The 20,827-nt window shown below is 42.6% G+C and overlaps 1 protein-coding gene across 6 annotated transcripts in view; it reads left to right on the plus strand.

Annotated features, from left to right (window-relative positions):
• Positions 1 to 20,827, plus strand: part of Lpin2 (lipin 2) — a 74,809-nt gene that overhangs the window by 33,834 nt on the left and 20,148 nt on the right. For 4 of the 6 annotated variants that reach the window (XM_039083795.1, NM_001108236.1, XM_006245662.5 and 1 more), the window contains 5 exons: positions 2,767 to 2,967; positions 10,474 to 10,569; positions 13,362 to 13,663; positions 19,273 to 19,380; positions 20,215 to 20,338. In XM_039083795.1, the coding sequence (XP_038939723.1) occupies positions 2,776 to 2,967; positions 10,474 to 10,569; positions 13,362 to 13,663; positions 19,273 to 19,380; positions 20,215 to 20,338 (822 nt within the window). In that variant the 5' untranslated portion in view covers positions 2,767 to 2,775. Of the gene's footprint in view, positions 1 to 2,052; positions 2,692 to 2,766; positions 2,968 to 10,473; positions 10,570 to 13,361; positions 13,664 to 19,272; positions 19,381 to 20,214; positions 20,339 to 20,827 lie in introns of those variants that run through there. The other 2 variants (XM_006245664.5, XM_006245663.5) reach the window with 2 other exon arrangements.

Raw genomic sequence — 20,827 nt, forward strand, 5'->3', positions numbered from 1 at the left:
TTTCACCTCAGTTCTGGTTTGTAGAAAATTCATCTTTCACATAAAATGGCTGTATACCATGACCACAGAGGTGGGGACAAAGATCTGCGTTTCCTTCCCTTCTTCATGAGATGCGGACTCTTGATGCCACAGAGAGATACTCATGAGCAGTACATGAAACGGTGTTCAGCATTGTTAGCTGTTAAAGAAATCCAAATCTTCGTGAACCATCACGGCTGAGCAAACAGTAATGGCTCACTGTGTGCGTGTGCAGATAATTCCACCTTGTAGACATTGCTGGTGGTAAGATAAAATGGTAGAGCAGTTCTGGAGAACAGTCTGGCTGTTCTAAAACAGCCACGCCCTTAGTTGTTTGCAACTGAAAAGTTGCACTCCGTTGTGCACACACTGTGTGGATACCTACAACTGTGGATTTATGTGTAATAGCCAGAAACTGCAGTTACTTGTCCTTCAAGTAAAGAGGTTTGGGGGTTTTGTTTTCTTTTGTTTTTAATGGTAAGTCTATACCATTAGATACTGTGCAGCAATAAAATAGAATGAGCTCATTGATACAGCCATCGGGATAAGTCTCCAGAAAAGCATGTGTGAAAGAAGGCAGTGCTAACAGCACACATACTTCATGGTGCTGTTCATCTGACTTCCTTTCTAAGATGGCGGACATTTCAGAAATAGAGAATACATCAATGTTGCCAGGGACTGGGGAGGAAAAGGCAAGAGAGAATGTGTGTGACTGTATGAGGCAACAGGATCCGTGTGCTGATGTGGTGTTCCGGTTCTTTACCAACCCCAACCCCATCCTAGACAGGTTTCTCTGTTGTAGCTCTGGCCATCCTGGATCTCACTTTGTAGACAGTGCTGGCTTTAAATTCAGAGATCCACCTGCCTCTGCCTCCTGAGTGCTGGGATTAAAGGTGTGCATGAATACTGCCTGGCATGTTCTGGTGCTTACCTGAGACAGTGTTGGCATCCTGGTTGTGATATTTTGCAGGTGCAATCCCAAGTTCAGGACACTCAGTTGAGTGGACAGAGGATTTGGGGCAGCCATATCTTTCTTAGAGCTCTGAAGGTCTACATTGATCTCACAGTAGAAAGACAAATTTACTTTTATTTATTTGGTGTTTTATAGGTAGGATCTCATGCAGCACAGGCTGTCCCTAAACTTGTGATCCAGAAATGTTAATTTTTAAAAACATGACGATCCAGGTATGGTGGCACTCAGGAGGCAGAGGCAAGTGGATCTCTGTGAGTCAAGGCTATTAGGGTCCTCTTAGTGAATTTCAGGCCAGCCAGGGCTGCACAGTGAGACTCTACTCCAAAAATAGAAAAATTTCAAAAATTACGCATTTGATGTGTGCTTAATCTGGCCTTGCTATCAAAGCCAAAACAACCGTCCTCACCCTAAAGCCAAAGCTACCCTGTTTATAATTGTTTCATAACTACAATGTGTTTCCTTTATAATTATGACATCTTCCCACCTTAGAAGACGGTAGTAAGCTTGGCTGCTTGTGTACATTGCTCAAAGCAGGCTCTGTGGTCTGTGCAATTGGAAACTTTGGAAAACCCCGGGGAGTAATCAGGGTCATATGTTTCAGGCTGCCCAACAGCTAGACCCGGGTTACAAGTCTTTCTGTATTGTTGAGTGGAATCTGTCCTGCTGTAGGCACTGCCTGTCTTTGCAGGGTAGGCTGAGTTAATGGTCCCTTTCTTTTTTTTTAGGGGATCAGCACTTTGCCCTGTTCCACCTAGGACTCACCTGACAACACAGAATGTCTCTCTAGAACTTTGCAGAGATGGAACTTTGAGCTTAGGGCAACCAGAGCGGGTTTAGAGAGGCCACTCTGTGTAGTTAATAGTTCGGACTCATTACTCCTACTAGAGTCCAATAAAAATTGACTTCTGGATTAGCCTAAAGCTGCAGGGTTTCTCTTGATCCTACATCAAGGGGAAGGACTCTCCATGGATTTGGCTTTAATATAACATTAAGGTGTCTGCTGAGTGGTGGTGTGTTGTTCAACCACTGGAATGAGATCTGACAGCCTGAGGACTAAAGGGTTTGTTTGGGTGTGGGTTGGATTTTCAGTGGAAGAGTTGGGGTAAGGGGTTAAGCCAGGTTTAGATGTACCTCCTCACCCTTCAATTGCAGGGCTCTGGTGATCTTGATTTGAGTAGTGAGCTGAAGTTGAAAAACAAAAACCCCCTTTGTGCTTTGAACATTGTGGGAGACAAGCATTATGTTCTGTTGAGGTTCTGAAGTAAGGTTAACCTGTGTTAGTCCTGGGACAGCTCACCACAGTTTGCTTGGCGCAGCATGTATCTGAACCATAACATCTCAACGATCTCTTGTTTCTCTGAGAAGATGAATCTTAAGTTTCTTCTGGGGGTGGTGATCCCCTGGGCCCTTTAGGCTGGGCTGCTGTGGTCAGAGTGGATGCAGTGGAGTGCAAAGCACCTTGGCAGGAATGTGCTGTGACAATCCGCGTTTTTTAGGTGATTCTCTGTCGGTCCTGAGCTATTGATGGAGGGAGATGGAGTCAGTTGGCCCCACCCTGGAGTGTGAAAGGAAGTAGAACTTCCGCAGCCTCAGGCCCCACTTAGAGGCACTTCCAGTCTGAAACCTCTGTCGTCCTGTAGAGCCGTGCAATGTAGCCGGGGCAGCAGGAGAGTCATGGGCTCTGAATGGCAGATGAGAGCGTATGTTTAGTCAGACTCTTTATGTCATTGCTATTGTCACATTTAGTGCTGACATCATTATTTTTTTTCTTACAGTCTCAAACCATGAATTATGTGGGCCAGCTGGCTGGGCAGGTGCTTGTCACTGTGAAGGAACTCTACAAGGGCATTAACCAAGCCACTCTATCTGGGTGCATCGATGTGGTCGTGGTGCGGCAGCAGGATGGCTCCTATCAGTGCTCACCTTTTCACGTGCGCTTCGGGAAGCTGGGTGTCCTGAGGTCCAAGGAGAAGGTGGTGAGTGCACAGTTGCCATGGTGATCTGGCTTTTCCTCCTTACTCTTTTTTTTTTAAAAACTTGGCATGCTATTGAAGACTGGGGTAAGAAATCAACTTTTTAGGTACTGCCTTTGAAGCGGCTTCTAAATTCAAGACTCTCTTATAGAAAGTTTCTCCAAATGAAAAAGAAACTGAAATTATGAAGAAATTCAGAACAAAACTGAAGATAGTTACAAACAAGGAAGTTGGGCTTATTTTGAAAAAGAGATTTTACTTTACTTAATATAGCACTTTAAAATAGCATAGGGCCAGTGAGAAAGGCTCTCGACATCAGTCCCGATGACCCAAGTTTAACCCCTGAGACCCACATGGTGGAACAAGAGAACATATTCAAAAGTCATCCAGTGGCCTGCACATGTGCCCTGTGGCTCATGGGCACTTTTTAAGCTTTAAAACCTCAATATAAAAAGGCTCTCTAAAATAAAAAAAAAAAAATGCAGGCTGGAGATACAGCTTGGTCAATAAAATATTTGCATAACATGCACAAAGCCTATCTAAGCACTGAGGAGGTAGAGACAGAAGGACAGAAGGACAGGATCACTTTCAGCTCAGCCACAAAGCAGATGTAAGGCCAGCGTGGGATCTATGAGAACCTGTTATTCATTGATTGATTGATTGATTGATAGGTGCATACACATATATGATAATATTGTTGTACTAATTATGGGTAGGTAGACTAATCTCATGTAATCAAGTGTTGATTATATTTATTTTAAAGAAATAAATGCCCCAATTGAATGTTTGTATTTTTCCTCTTTTGCTCTTAATGGTGGTGGGCAGTGGTTGGGTGTTTTTAGATTATCCTTTCCCTCAAGTGTTGGGCAATATGAAGGTTTTTGAATTGTGTGTGTGGTAAGGTTTGGAACTGAATTAATGATAAAGCTTTGTAGAGCATGCATTTCACTCCCACATTCACTCCCAGGCGATGTCAGCAGCTTTTACTGAGATTTAGGAGCCCTGTCGGACACTTCCTACTTGGTAGCACAGGTGGAAACGTGTGTGCTAAAGGACCGGCACACACAAGTGGAGAGTCCTTTGCTGGGGTCTTTTGGGTGTACATCTCCCTCTGCTTAGGCTTGAGGCCTTTGAAAGTGAAAGAAAGTGGATTTCCCAAAACTAGACTTTTTTTTTCTTTCTGAAAAAAGCATCTTTTTTGGGTGTTATAAAATCACTTCCCACTGGATTTTTCAGACTAGCCTTTGCTCGATCCCATTAGAGAGCAAAAGCAGCTATGGTTTTACTTCTTGACCAGGCAGCTTCTGCTCTAGGGCAGCGTGTCCAGCCACGGTTAGTGCCTTTTGTATTTTCTTTGTGTTTTTTATAGTGACACTATTAGTACTTTCATATTAGAGCTGCTTCTCAATAGATGTTCAAGGATCTGATTATAAAATTTCTTTTGGAGGTCTTCCCAGAAGTTCTCTCCCACCACACCATACCCTCACCACCACCACCACAACCACCACCACCCCCGGAACCAGGTTTCTAATTGGTTATGTTGACTCAGGCTTTTAGCCTTTCAGAGTGGAGCTGCAACAGATGTGTGCAGACTCTTGTCCTCTGTGTGAGAAGGAGCTGCAGCGGATACTGTGTATTCTCTGTACACTTTGTAATTAGAAACATGGTTTCTTTACCAGGTTATGTAGGTAATTTCATTCACCATTAACTGTTAAATATCCAGTCAAAGTTACCTTGTCAGACCCCCAGTACTTTTAGAAGCATAATACACAGGGCCCAAGAAAAGAAACGATTTCTTCTTTTCTATTGCCTTCCTTCATATCCCAGAATCTCAGGAGATATATTTGAGAAGAAATTTGTCCATTTGATTTACCAAAACATAGGTTTCTTATGACAGTAAAACTTAAGCTATGTCTGTCTTAGGATACACTGATAGTTTCCGTTAACCTCTTGTCTCAAGCCTTTTTGGATTAGGGTAAGCTATTCATTGATTTTTAAATTAACTAAAATTTCACATGTAGTGACACCTGAGAAATGAGCCTGAAATCGTAACTACCTTAAAACTACTATTTAGAAAGGCATTTATTTCCCATGGTGTGTTCATGTATGAAGACCAGTACTCCTGTAACATCCAGTAACTCAGAATCGGGTTGAATCTCAGAAAGTAAACTTGGTAATAATGTTTCACATAATCAGTATCATGATTATTTACTAAAGTAAAGGCTCAATGTGTTGGAACTGTCCTCAACATAGGTAACCAAGCTCTCCCTCCTCCTGTCATAAGCAGAAAAGCTTTGAAACCAAAGTCCAGGAGCATCTACTTTAGTGCTGGTTTAGGAAGGTTTTTTTTTTTTTTTCTTTTCTTTTTTTCAGAGCTGGGGACCGAACCCAGGGCCTTGCGCTTGCTAGGCAAGCGCTCTACCACTGAGCTAAATCCTCAACCCCAGTTTAGGAAGGTTTTAAGGGTTCTTGCCAGGAGTCTGGTTCCCCACCTCAGAGCTCGCCTCTGATTGTTTGAGTTCTTCCTCAAGCCAGGCAGTGTCCTGCTGCCAAGCTCACTGCCAGTAAATCAGCAAGCACAGGAGAGAGAGACACTGCCTTTAGAAGCTTTGGGTTCATGCTTGGATCATATCTGTCCCAGGCTAGTCACTGTAGCTGGACTGAAAGGAGTCCATTGGGCTGGATTAAACAAAAGCCTCACCGTCATCAGAATCCACTTGAAAATGTACAGTCTGAAATAAGGATGTGCTGATCCGCAGAAGATATCAGAGCTGTTCTCAACTGAAGGGTGCACATCAAAGTAGACATTCATTACATCCAGTATCTGTGTGCATCTTCTTGTTTTAACATCAGCTGTATGCATTGAGCAAGACTAAAGCACAATCCAGGAAACACAACTGTAGAGAATAATGAGTCACCATATTGGACAGTATCGTTACATCAAATTTAGAGTCCTCCTTAGAATAGCAACCTTGGGAAGCACTTCCTCTACCTTGGTGCTTGTCTTAGTTACTGTTCTTTGCTGTGAAGATATACCATTACCAAAGCAACTTACAGAAGAGAACATTTAACTAGTGAGGTTGAGTCCATGACCATCAAGGCAAGAATCATGGATACAAACTGGCCTGCTGCTGCAGGAGGAGTTGAAAGCTTACATTCTTGTCTGCAAATTGGAGACAGAGAAAGAGAAATTGGGCTTGATATGGGCTCTTGAAGCGTCAGTCCCCCACCACATCCCCCAGTGACATACTTTTTCCAAAAGGCCACACCTCCTAATCCTTCCTAAATAGTTCCACCAAGGGAAGCATGCTCATGATCATATGCATGGGTTGGATGTTTTTGCTTTCTGGTTTTTTTTTTTGGGGGGGGGGGGGTTGTTTTGTTTACCTAAGGAGTTCTTGCACATTGTTTTAGATGCATTCAGTATTGGCACAATTTGACATATGTTTAGAGTTTTGGAAAGACAAAAGTTTACTCAGACAAATCAAGAGTAAAATAAGTGAATATATTGAATAATGTGTTTGAAACCCATGATAATGGCTGTGTAGTGTTAGTCTTTTTAAGATGATGCCTAAGCAATTTAAACTTTGAATTTTCATTTTAAAAAAAGCATTATATCATTTTATCTCCATTGGGCTACATGGATAGCATCTAAATATGAAAAATTCAAATACACTGAATGTATTTTAATGAGGTACGTAATTTCATTGAAATACTTTTATTTACCTTTAAATTTTTATTTTATTTTTAATGTGTATGTATGTATCTATACATTAGCACATGTGAGTGTAGCTGCCTGAGGAGATTAGAAAAGGATGTCAGCTTGGAGCTGGAGTTACAGGTAGCTGTGAGCTGTCTGACATGAGAGCTGAGAATTCATTTCAGGTCCTCTGCAAAAGTAGTTGGTGCCTTAACTGCTGAGCTGTGTCTTCAACCCCTCTTAAATGTTTAAGCTAGCAAACATTCATCCTGTGTTTGTAGAAGTTTCTAGGCTCAAGTACTTCAGAAATCATATTTCTACTCCTTGGTTTCTTGGCAGTAAATATTCAGTAAAATAAAGTGTTAAGAAAGAAAATAAGGCAGGGTCAATGCTCTTTGGAAACTGACATTGAATGGGATGATTCACTGGGTGAAAGTGCTTGCCGCAGAGTGATGGGTGACCCATTTGTAATCCCAGCATACCAGAGGGACAGACCCGATCCCTGGAGCAAGCTGTGTAAGTGCACCAGCCAAAGTGTACCCTAGGTTCCAGTGGGATATGTTGTTGCTTCAGAATATAAAGTGGAGAGCAATGATGAAAGGTGCATACACACACACACACACACACACACACACACACACACACACACACACACACACACACAAAAGATATGCACAGAAAAAGGCATATGTTTCCATCTCCTCTAAAAGGTAAGGGCAATATGTTTATTTTTTTACTTCAGGCAAGTCACAGATATAATTCAGAAAAGCTTTTTTTAGATGAGAATAGTCAGTTACAGTGTTTGTCATTCAATGATAACCTAAGTTCAGTCCCTGGAACTTGGTAGCAGAAAAAATCAACTCAGAAAGTTATTCTTAAATCGCCATGTGGTCACAGTGGCCTCTGCCCTCTGCCCTCTACCCTCTTTCCAGTTTCCAGTATTAAAAGTTTCTGCTACCCAGTTTCTTTTCCTTAATGTTAACATTTTATATTGCCATTGGAGAGTTGCCAAAAACCAGAAATTTATAGTGGCATACACTACCAAGTAGAAATATTATCCAGATGTCACCATTGTGTCTAGGACTGTCTGCTTTCTGTCCCAGGGTCCTTTCTAATGTTGACTTTGCACTTTTCCGTGTGCCTGTCTGGTAAGCAGTGCAGAAGTCACTGTGTAGATTTTCCCTCAGGTTGGGTTTGCTCTTGGTCCTGTGAGTGAGAATGTAGAGTGATGGCCACTCGTGCCTCAGGGCATCCTGCCCAAGGTACTGTCATCTGCACTGCGTGTCTTAGACTGTTGATACTGAGTCTCTCGGATTCATGGTATCTGCTAGGATCCACTTGGAAGACAGCATTTGATCTTTTTCTTCACTAGGTTTATGCAAATAATCCTGTTTCCCATATTGTTGCCTATAAATTTTAGCATATATTGATAAAACTTATCTTTAGAATTTTTAATTTGTGTAGTTATAATGTATGTTCATTTTTATTCCAATTTTTAACTTAAGGGCTATCCTTGCTCTGTCATCTATTTAATTAATTCTTCAGTTACTCAGCTTCTGCCTGTGAACTCATAGGTCCTACTTTTACAGTAGAGTTTTCCCCTATCTGTTTCTCCTGCTTCACTCATTTTACTTGTCCAAACAGCTGGAGTTGCTTATAAGACTTGTATTTAGAAGCAAAGATCTGGCCACAGGTTTCTCTCATTGCTACTGAGGTGTCATTGCTTCTAGCCTCAGCTGGGCAGATTAAGAAACAGGTCTTTATCACACACACACACACACACACACACACACACACACACTATATGTTTATATGTTTATATAAACATGAATTTAAATATATTAAATAAATAATACATACATATACATATATAAAGGACATTTTAAGAATACCTAAAGTCTTTTTTATATATATAGTTCTTCTGGCTGTATATCTAGGTCTGTTCAAAAGCTCCAAGCTCATGGTTCCTATAGTGAGCTGTTTCTTGAATAACTCTCAAATCTGATTTCAGTTTTTCTTTTGTTAAACTATTTTAATCTTTGAGGTCATAGTGTAATTAACATCATTTTCCCTTCCCTTTCCTCCCTCCAAAGTCTCCCTGATGCCTATCCTGACTCTCCTTTACACTCAGGACTCTATTAATTGTAGTTGTGTGTGTGTGTGTGTGTGTGTGTGTGTGTGTGTGTGTGTGTGTGTGTGTGTGTTCTGAAGCACAGGTACAGCCCACTTGGTCTGTGTAATGTCACCTGTATGTATGTTTTCAGGGTAGATCATGGTAACTAACGGGTGTGCTTTCCCGACAGAGGACGCGCCCACACTCAGTGCTCCATGGTCGCCTCAGGTTGTCTTCATGGAGCTGAGGCCTCATCCACATTAGTGTGCTTTGCTGTTGTCCTTGTCACACTCAGTTTGGGCGGCCATCAGGCTTTACAGGTGACACCTCTGATATTCCTAAGAAACGCAGTCCAACAGCAGCAAACTCCTGATCCTGCCTGGCTCTCCCAGTATTTTACCCCCTCTTGGGCAGCGTTCGAGCAATGTGCAGGAGTTTAGTGTATACGTGGGACTGGGCTCCACAGCTCTGCATTTGGCTGGTTGTGGTTTTCTGTAGTGGTCTCCATCTGTCAAGGAGAACATCCGTGATGGGATTAGACACTGACTCAGCAGACAAGACCTCGGAAAAGCTGGATTTTTCTTACAACACTGTCAGTTCTTTCTTTCTCTCTCTCTCTCTCTCTCTCTCTTTCTTTCTTTCTTTCTTTCTTTTTTCTGTATCTTCATATTTTGGTCAATAATTACCTCCTTGAGTTGTTTAATTTTACAAAGTGTTACATGAGGTCTGGAGAGAGTGTTTGGTCAGTAAAGTGCTTGCTATACAAGTATGTGGACCCAGGCTTGATTTTTTTTTTTCAAACCCATGTAAACATTGGGCACGGTAACATTGCTGTTGTGTCAGCTCTGGGGAGACAGAAGAGCAGACCCTAAGGCTCTCCACCCAGCCAGCCTACCCTGATCAGGCGAGCCCTAGTCCCCGTCTTAGAAGAGGTGAATAATGCCTAAAAACTTAGAACCTGAGGTTGATCTCTGACCCCCATGCACACACATATATGGGCACACACGAGTACACAAAGATGTGCATACAAATACACATGTGCACATATGCCCACCAGGCTTCACTCTGTGGCTCAACTGAGTAACAAAACTCTGTGCCCAGTCACCAGCACAGGCTGAAGAAGGCCAGTGACTGACTGCTCACAGGTCCTTACAGTGTCTGCTGTTGCATAGTGACCTGGGGTAAAAGTATGTTCACAGCCCAACACTAGAGTTACTGAAACATTTGAGTGTCTGAATTCTGCAATAAGAACCCTGCTTATACTATTACTTGGGGAGTACATCTCACATCTCACATCTTCCCATCTCACAGTATTGTGAAGGTTACGCTGGGTGTGGTAGGTAGCTCAACCTGTAACTACCGCACTTGAAAACTGAGGCAGAATATTGTGAGTTCAACATCAGAGTAGGCTACATAGCTGAACCTTGTCTTCTAAAAAGAAAAGAAAATTGAGAGATTAAGAAAGAAACGTTTTAAATGCTGTGAAAATAAATGTGAAAACATTTTCTTTCAACCCCTGGTTACCTGTGTTCCCCAAGTTTATTGGGTTGGGGGAGGTCTGTGGGGTTAGTTACAGCGTCTCTCTGGGGCTGTAGCTCTAGAAAACCAATGCCAAGTTTGGCTAGAGAGCCCAGAATTTGGGTTTAGTTTATCCTGCAGGAACGACTATGCTAAACCACACTCATTTCCTCCTCAGATTGACATAGAAATCAATGGCAGTGCTGTGGATCTTCACATGAAATTGGGTGATAATGGAGAAGCCTTCTTTGTAGAGGAGACTGAAGAAGAATATGTAAGTTCTCAGAGCCCCCTTGCATGCTGAGTTAGGCTTCTATAGCATGTCACAAAATAATCGTCCCACTATTTCCATGATTGTATGAATATTATTTTTGGCTAAACAAGCTTTCATTATATGTTGAAGTCAACCTCCCAAAAAGAGCTCATACCAGCTTTCAGGGGATAGAGAACATGGAGAAAACTGCTTGCTGTAATTTCAAAGGCTTTCCTGCCTCGTAGCCATTACAGTGTACGGTTTGACTTGTCCAGCCCTGCTTTGAGCTTGTGTATCTCTTTAGGTTAAGTGTGCATGTGCACATATGTGACCTTTACATTTGGAAGACATGTTTATGAGGCCAGAGAGAGCTCCATGTTAAAGGCACATTCTACATAGGCCTGACAAACCTGAGTGTAGCATTCGGAGCCACATAAAGGTGGAAGGAGAGAACTCCACAAGTTGTTGTCTGATGCCAGATAGATGCTGTGCCACGCGGGAGTCCCCATCCCAGCCCCGCCACACACGCACACATGTGCATGCACACATAATAGAGCTTTCAAGAATGACTGCTTTGTTCAGTTAGGAACATTATACCCATGACTTTAAGAACCATTGAACTGTGATATCAAGAGATATAAATTGATTGGCCTATATCTTTTTATACATTAGTATATATTTGGCCTTTTCTACAAGACAGAAAAATCTATACAAGTCCCTGTCCTTGTGCACTCCCAGGCACACATAACCCACTTGGAGCAACAACTATTCTTGACACAGTCCTTGTGGCTCTTTCTAATACTATAGGAGCATCATTATATCTTTTTCCATGAGAAATTAAATCTTATAGCAAAAATAAGAAGCTTCAAGTTATTAGGACACAGAGGCTTTTGCAGGAGAGCTGCTAACCTGATGATACCAAGAGTGACGAATAGCAAATAGCATGATTTTATTTTGGTCAAGAGTTTAGCTTAGGAGTGTGAGGTGCTGCTCTGTGTGTCCTCCTCTGGCTGCTGTTTTCCTGGGCCTCTTTCTGGCGTGTTACTGCCTCATCTACATATACATGACATGAACATTTTACCTCCTCAGAAGCAGAGGCAAAGATCAAGATGAGGCCTAAGTATTATCTAGCTACCATCACATAACCCACAGATCTGGGCTCTTGAGAATCCTTGCCTGCTTGCAGGTACTCCCAACATTTCTATGTGAGACCTGCTTTAGCAAGGTCAGCAACAGCTGTGTAACACTTTTTCTGCTTCACATATGACTAAGTTGAGCAGATTTCACTGCAGTATAGTAAGTTCTAGGACAACCAGAGCTACAATACTATAAAAATAAAAATATCCAGATTCATTAAACAAACATTAGAATTACTAAACTATGACATGTACTATGAATAAAATAAAAATAAAATTAAAACCTGCTTTTAAAATGAATTAGAAGGTAACAACACCATCAGGTACTATTTAGTCTTTGTTTCTCTGACTTTTCTCACATGACTATCCACATCAACATTCCTTTTCAGTCAGCAATTCTAAAACAACCTCTTTAATAGCTGCACAGTTTGTATGGTGAGGTTTTACTGGCTTTTCTGACTGCTGTCTTACTGGTTGGTAGATGTCTTCACTAGGTTTCTAATGCTCTGATCAACACCATAAATTTATTTCACCTTACAGCTTACTATATGAAGGGAAGTTGGGGCAGGAACCTAGAGGCAGAAGCTAAAGCAGAGGCCATGGAGAATCGCTGTTCACTAGCTTGTTCCTCATGGCTTGCTCTCCTATACAACCAACCACCTGCCCACAGTGGGCTGGGCACCCCACAGGCTTGCCCAGAGGGCAGTCTGATGCAGGCAGCTCCTCAGCTGAGATTCCCTCTTCCCAGATACACCAGGTGTGTGCTGAGCTGACAAAACCACCTAGCATAGACATCCAGGTACTCCACTCTCCCCAGACACTGTGTGATAAGACTAGAAGACACTCCTGAAAACCAGAACAGCTTTGAAGTGCAAGGCACCTTGATAAATAACAAAACCCACTGAAACCTCTAGAAATTAGGGCACTATTTCTCGTCTGGTGCCTTGGGGCTATGACGACAGTTGTATATTGGCGGTGAGCCTGGTAAACAAAACTTGCAGCTTCAGGATGTTTACCAAATCCAAGTTCAAAATGTTAGTGGGCACCATTTATGGAAACTCACGTGTTTTATGAACTATTGTATAAAATTTGGACCGTTTTACTCTATGGGGTTAATTTATGCCTGTCTTATGAACCTCTCCTTTCTTTTGAATGTATAAAAGATTGAAACTCATGGCCAAGCAGTTCACTAGAGTAATTTTTTCAGTATTAAGTTGAAAGTTTAATTTCTTTTGAATTCCCGATAGGCTGTTTGGAGTGACATTCACTGACCTCACTCATCGTAGGTGTCACCTTCTTTACCTTCCATTCATCTGGCCGTGAGCTCTAAATCAGCTCGCCTCCTGTGTTCACTCACATGTGCTGCTGCCCTGGTCAGGTGCAGCCTGACAAGGTCTTGGCGTCTGCCTCATCACACTGTGTCAGTCCTCGTAATGCTCAGCTGCTGCCACTGGGACAGCTCTCTGCACAGAACTTAACTGGCTTGGCTTTAACTGCAGCGTTTGCATGTCGTAAAGCAGTTGCTGCGACTGCACTCAGTCACGTGTTGAAATGAGCCAGCGCGTGAGTCTAGCAGGCGACATTCTGCCCTTAGGAAGCACGCCTTCCTACCCCTGTACACGGTCATGTACTCCAAACAGTCCAGTTTGTCTGAGATACTTTCCTTTGTTCTTTAAGGAAAAACTGCCTGCTTATCTTGCCACCTCACCAATTCCAACTGAAGACCAGTTCTTTAAACATATTGACCCCCCTTTGGTGAAATCAAGTGGAAATGAAAGGCCACCACAGAGTTCAGATGTTTCTCATACCTTGGAATCAGAGGCAGTTTTCACTCCGAGTTCTGTGAAAAAGAAGAAACGGAGGAGAAAGAAGTGCAAACAGGACAATAGGAAGGAGGAGCAGGCGGCTTCCCCTGTTGCAGAAGATGTAGGCGATGTGGCTGTGAGCTCTGATGATGAGAAGAGAGCCCAGGCAGCAAGGTAAGGTGCCCGCCCAGGGTGGCAGGGACTTCCACAGGGGCTGGCCATGTCCTGTGCACCCAGCAGAGGGCCCCCAGCTCTCTTGCGGGGCCAAGTGGGAGCAGCATCCCACTACCCTCACTGTTAGACCTTTGACTATGCTACTAAACACTCCTTGACTATGCTACTAAACACTCCTTGACTATGCTACTAAACACTCCTTGGAACAGTGGTGGCCCCCATGGTCAGCTGAGATTGGCTTGGGGTGAGCAGGCAGCTTTCCAACCTGCAAGTTTCTGTCCTTCCCAGTTCCTCCCCTTCCCTGTCCCTTTCTCCTCTTCCTGCTTTCTTCGCCTCTGTCCTCTCCATTCTCCTCTCCCTTCCCTCTCACTCCCCTGCCTTTTCTCTTCCCCCTTCCTTCCTTCCCTCTGTCCCTCCCTTCACTTCCTATCCCATTCTCTTCTTTCTCTCCCCCTTTCCTTTTCTGCTTCCTCTTCCTTGCACAGGGTCTCTTTGTAGAGCACAGCTTGGCTTAAAACTCATAATCCTCCTGCTTCCAACTCCAGAGACTGGGATTGGTGTATTTCAGTATTCCTGGCTCCCTACTCAAGGTCTTATATTTGGTATCAAACCTTTTCCTGAGAAACTGAGAGTTCTGTTTTGAATTTATGAGCAAAATACCCTATTAAGTTAAAGAAGACGGGGCTGGGGATTTAGCTCAGTGGTAGAGCGCTTACCTAGGAAGCGCAAGGCCCTGGGTTCGGTCCCCAGCTCCGAAAAAAAGAACCAAAAAAAAAAAAAAAAAGAAGACTTCTGTTTTTTTAAATGGGGGTTTTTGATCACTACTTACATACCAATTAATAGAAATCTCAAAACCTATACCACTTTTCAAGCCAGCACTGTCCAAAATTTAAGGTAACAACAGTTTAAGGCAGAGTGTAGTTTTTCTCACTTAAGATAGAATTTTCTTCCACCTGTGTGACTCAGTGGTTACCCAAACACTGGAAGGACATCTACAAGTGGTTCTCTCACTGGCCGCTCTTAGAGGCTGCAGCCTGTAGGTGGCCTGCATGTAGTGTCGTCTATGGAATTGTGGAAGGACTCAGAGAGATGCTGATCCCTTTGGATAGTTCAGCTGAGATGCTGTGCTGGAAGGAAATAATATACTTGTGTCTGGAAACACTGATTTCACAGAAAAGTGAACACTTTTTGTCAGTCAAAAAAGAGAAAGTTGCTGCAGAAACTATGCAGAATAACTTTCGCCTTGATGTGTTTTGCTTATTGTTTTTTTTAAATTGTCAAGTCATGAGAAACCTATTATTAATAAATGATTAGTGTGCTATAATTATACTATTTTCTGAATAGTAATTCTTTTTTAGTAAACTTTTAACTCATTTCTTATGATATTGAGGTCTGGATTATAAATCCTGGAAATTTACATGTGTTGGTACTCTTTTAACATGTAAACAGAATTCTTTCTTTGCCCTTCCATCGTTCACTGTCATGAGTACTAGTCACTGTACTAGGTTGTTATTTCTCCTGAAGTAGAGTTCAGAATACCGGTTAGAAATAAGCAGTTAAGATGCCGGGGAGATGACTCGGGTGAGGAGCGCTCCCTGGCTGCTCCTGCAGAGGACGAGGGTTGGTTCACACCCACATAGTGACCATGAGCCTCTGTAACTCCAGTTCCAGGGGATCCCACGTCTTATGCTGACCTCCGTGGATACCTGGCACACAGATGGGACAGCGGCAGGCATGCACACCAAACACCCACATACATTTTTAAACATAAGCAATTTAAGATGGAAATAGTGGGCCAGGTGGGCTGGCGCATACCTTTATCCAACACTTGAGAGGCATGGGCAGGCAGATCTCTGAGGTCAAGGCCAGCATAGTCTAGAGAGAGAATCCCAGGATAGCCAGACTACACAGAGAAAGAAACCCTGTCTTGGGAGGAGAAAAAGATGGAAATGGTGAAAATACTTCAGGCACAGAGCAGGATAAATTATATTGATAACAGGTCTTAAGTCCTGAACAGAAAGTCTTTGATTAGTATTAAAATATGAACCAGGCTGAGTTATGAATTCTGCTTCTTTATATCTTTGATTCCTGAAGAATTTAAGCTGCTTAAAGATATGGCATTGCTTATTCAAGCCTGTCTTTCTTTCCTGCTTCTGGTCTCTCAAGGACTGTTTACCTCCAGCATAAAAACCTGTGAGGCTTCCAGATATCTCACTGCTGGGAACAGCTCTTTTAAAGTTCTGTAGTCAAGTGTTTCCATGGGCAAGAAATACGTTTTTATAAAACTGTGAAATACTTAGGCTTTGCAGCTACCCACATGTGTGTTTTAATGCCCGTTCTATGCCTTGTCCTGAAAATGCTTTTGCAGCTAAAATTTTGATCCACTAAAGCTCCTGAAGTGATACTTTTGCCCCCAGAGCCTAAAAGCTTTGCTGATTGTTTCCCTTGTTGACATAATTAGCAAAGTTTAGAATTCCTTTAAAAATGAGCAGCTTTATCTCAGGAAATGACAGTATTTCTAAGACATACACAAAGCTTCTACCAAGCACACAAGCTGCAACTCTGAAGAAATTCGTTAGCAGATGGTGTCAGTCAGTATATGTCATTCCATGGCCAGATCTGTGGGGTCCTGACTGGGGCGATGGTTACCTCTGGTTGCCAGTGCCTACTTGCTTGGTAAGAGGGTGTCACAGTACATGTGCGCTTGGGCCTCAGCACAGGGCTAAGTGGTCTGCTCTGCATTCCTTTGGGTGGCTAGTGAGCTGTGAATGTCACTCTTAGGACAAAAATTTGTTTAATTATGCATCTAACAGAAGCTAGACAGTAAGAATTAGCTAGCTGTGAGTGAGTTCAGGATGTGTTATGAACTCAGTGGCACCTGGTCTGTGAGGGTTGTGGTTGTAGAATCTTCCTTCTGAAGCTCTGAGTGTGGCCGTATGCTCCTCAGCCTCAGCCTCAGCCATGGGGTATGTTCTGAGAAATGCTGTAATAGAGAGGCCGGCACAGTCTAAACGGTATAGAACTGCACTTAATCTTTAGGTGGCTAGTGAGGATGACCACGGTGGATGGTTAGGGTACCACGGTTGGGATGTATTCAGTCCACAGCCACTCCACTGGCCATGCCCTCAGCTTCATCCACCCTGCTGAAGCTTTACTCAACTTAGATAGGAACCTTCCGGTGACCAGGAAACGTGAACTCTTGGCCCTGCACAGAGCCTCAGTCACCTGCTCCTATAGCGTGATGTGACTGGCTCGAGTTAGATCAGGCAGCTGTGTTCTGAGGCTTCCTGAAGAAGTGTATAGTCTAGACTCAGTCAGCACATCAGAGACACCAATACCTTCCAGAATACTGTCTCCAGAGCCAAACAGATGGAGTGTAGAGTCTGATACTTCACTTTGGTCTCTTGATAAGTCAAGAGAAATAGAAATAAAAGATACATGAGGTAGCTGCAGGTAGACGGCATACTGTGTAAAACAGTACTGTGTATAAAGCAGTACTGCATATAAGACAGTATAGTATACTTCTTACAAGTATGAGTGCATTAAAAAATAAATATTTAAGAGTAGAGTAAATATATTAACCAATAACATAATTACAATCATTATGGAGTCTTTTGTAATGTACATAATTGTGCTTTTTTTAGTTTACAACATTGAATTTAGTATAAACCTTTAAGGGAAGAAGCTTTTTGGATTGGAGGATATTCTAGTACAATTTTGAATATGAACATATAAAACATTTCTAAGATACTCTGTCTTAGGGTTTCTGTCCCTGTGAGGAGACACCATAACCATCACAGCTCTTATACAGGAAAACATTTAATGGGGTCTGTCTCCCACTTCAGAGGTATAGTCCATTTTTGTTATGGTGGGAAACATAGTGGCAAGCAACCAGACATGATGCTGGTGAGGTAGCTGAGAGTTCTATATCCAAGTCGGCAGGCAGCTTCTAAAACCCCAAGCTTACCCCTGCAACACACTTCCTCCAACAAGGTCACACTCCCTATGGACCTATGGGGCCACTTTTATTCAAACCACCATGTATCTCAAATACATAGCATCATTTCCATATCACCACTGGAAATATTTCAGTACCCCACCAGCAATAGCAAAAATAAAGAACCAGGACCAGGCCATCAGAAAGAAAGAACTAAACTACATTTAATGCACAAAAACAGTCTTCCTTTGGAAGTTGGATGTGGGAGCTGAGTTCAGGGAGCCTGGGACTTGTCCCTAAGAACAGCTATGACTGGGAAGAAGCTGCATTCCTCAGAGCCCTTCTGGAGACACCCTGTGGTTTCTGTGGTGAGAGTGTAAGAGTCAAAGAGACACTGAGTCTTAGAGTGTCCCTGTTGTCCTTTGTTCTTAGCAGAGAAGCCTAGTCTTGGCTTGGCGTCACATTAAGTGCCTACAGTTTGGACTGAGTTGGTTTTTAAATTGAAGTACAATCTATGGCATTTGTGCTCACAGATTTATTTTATTTTGAGACAAGGCCTCACTATGTAACCCTCTCATCACTGTAAAGACTGTGCTGACCTAAAACTCAGAGATCTGCCTTCTGCCTCCCAAGTGCTGGGATTGAAGGTATATGCCACCATGTTTGGCTTGATTTTTTTCCCCCTTTTGTTTTTTAAATTTTACTTCTTTAGTACATGTACATGGGTACTTTGCCTGTGTGTGTGTTTCTGCACCACATGCATGCCTGGTGCTATCGAGATCAGAAGAGGGCTTCAGATCCCCTAAAACTGTAGTTAACCGTGGCTGTAAGCTGTCCTTCATGTGAGCAGAGGGAATTGAACCCACGTACTGAGCTGTCTTCCCAGTTGCAATTTCCCCTTTCTTTAGAGAAAGTTTAACATTTGGTTTATTTTAATTAGATAATGATTGGTTCGTAGTGTCTGCTTAGTTATTTTTTTCCTCTTGAGTGAGGTTGTATGTGAGAGTCCATTGAGGGAAGAACTTAAGTGAGACATACACTCCTATATCTTACGTGGTTTTTACCTGAATGGGAAGGCTGGTTAAAGAAGTAATAAAAAGTATGTTACAACAAGGGAAGTCACACTGGAGAAGAAAAGGTGGTTTTCTCTCTGGGCATTCAGCCCTACAGATTAAGTGACGTGATTCTGATTTGTATCCAGTACACTATCGCAGCACTAATGTTCTGACTTGTATTCAGTTCACTATCGCAGCACTAATGTTCTGCACGGTTTACATTCCCTATACCATTGAGCCGAGTGTGCTACAAGAGCCCCTAAACGTGCAATATGTGCTTTGTGCTTTCAGAGGTTTTAGCAATTTCCACATGCTTCCATATAAACCTCACTATTGACTGAGAAGTAGACAGGACTCGTGATGAATTAGTTCTGAGGCCATAGCGTTTTTATTTTGGATAAATGATTATACTAAACTTCTAGATCTTTGGTTACCTGCTATTTCCAGTGGAATTTTACCACTTAAATTTGGAAGAACTGAATGAATGACATCCTCTGTGTACCACCGTGCTGAGGCTGTGACAACCATATTGTTTACAGCAGTGTGGTGGAGAGGGTTTAACTCTCATATATCATTCCTGACTTAACTGATTTTTGCTTTGTTTTCCCCTTTCACAGAGGATCTTCAAATGCTTCCTTAAAGGAAGAGGACTATAAGGAGCCTCCGCCTTTCCATTCTGGGGATAACTATCCCTTATCTGATGGAGATTGGTCTCCATTGGAAACGTGAGTATCCTTAAAATTTCTGTTTTCTTACAGGAAAGAAGAGGCTTATCAGTAGCTTTTATGTTATTTGATAGTAAATGCCACTTTCCATCTGTGTAGAGTAGCCATTAGGTAAAATTTAATGTGAATATGAACCGTTTTTCAACAACCAGTTTGTTCCTAAATTTAATCTTATCCTAATAGTGCTTGCCAATTGTAAATCTGAATAATCAGCCTACAATTTGCCCAACCTACCTCTAAATTCTAGGTCTTTGGTGTCAAATAACATAGTGAGAGAACATGTGGTCACACATGTTATATTCTGTGATCAAACTTTTAGATTTTAAATGATTTTTAAAAATGTGTGAATTTTATGTATAAGGATGTTGTGTCTGCATCCATGCCTATGTACCAAGTGCATGCTTGGTGCTCTCAAAAGCCATGGAAGAGGAAGTCAGAGCCCCTGGGATGTTAGTAGTACAGGTGACTATAGACGTAGCGGGCAGCCGTGAACAGCCATGGGGTTGCTGAGAACCCAGGTCTCATGTTCTTTGCCATGGAGCTATTTATCCCTCATTAACTGATTGTTGAGCCCACCTTCCTGTGTGTTTTCTGTCTTACAAAATTGCCCATGTCATTGGCTTCCTCTGAGAAATAAATAATACAACCATGAAGGGTCTACAGAGGGCCTAGGAAGTCCTTAATGGTCCTAGCTGGCATTCTGTTTCATTAAAGAACTCAAGTGGAATGCATAATCAGTTTCCCTCAGGGAAGTGTGTGCCCGTAGCTGACATACTCTGCTCTGTGGGGCTCACCCAGACTGAAGCCTGGCTCCCTTTGTTCTTGTATTTGCAGCAGTTACCCACAGACAGTGTGCCCCAAGAGTGACTCGGAGCTGGAGGTGAAGCCATCCGAGAGCCTCCTCAGATCTGAGTCGCACATGGAGTGGACGTGGGGTGGGTTCCCAGAGTCCACCAAGGTAAGGGGCCACTGGGCAGACGAGGATGTGACTGAGTGTTATCAGTAAAGTGCCCCATTAGTGAAGGGAGCTGTACCTTACCGAGCTCACATGACGGCATGGCCCTCTTGTGGTTGGAAAAGTTCTTTAAAAAGTAAATAAAATTAGCATTTTCATAACATGTCCACTGTGTATTTACTTGTAACTGAAGGAATTCAATACTTCTGTTCCTACCTAACAAATAATGCTGATTACAAGTAAATATGGAAAAAAATTAGATACCTAAGGGAAATTCGAGTTTCCACACTGAAATCTTAATGACTAAAGTTAGGCTGGGGTATAGCTCGGCTGGTAAAGCTGTGCCTTCCATGCTCAAGACATTGTGCTCAGTCCCCAGCATCAGGCAGGAGGAAGTTCATAAAACTTTTCAGCTGCTCACACTGAAAGAATAATCGACTGAAAGATCCATTTCGTGAAATCATTTAGATCTCCTGTTGAGTTCAGTTTTGT

This window comes from Rattus norvegicus, chromosome 9 (genome assembly GCF_036323735.1).
Source record: "Rattus norvegicus strain BN/NHsdMcwi chromosome 9, GRCr8, whole genome shotgun sequence".
NCBI classification, from domain to species: domain Eukaryota; kingdom Metazoa; phylum Chordata; class Mammalia; order Rodentia; family Muridae; genus Rattus; species Rattus norvegicus.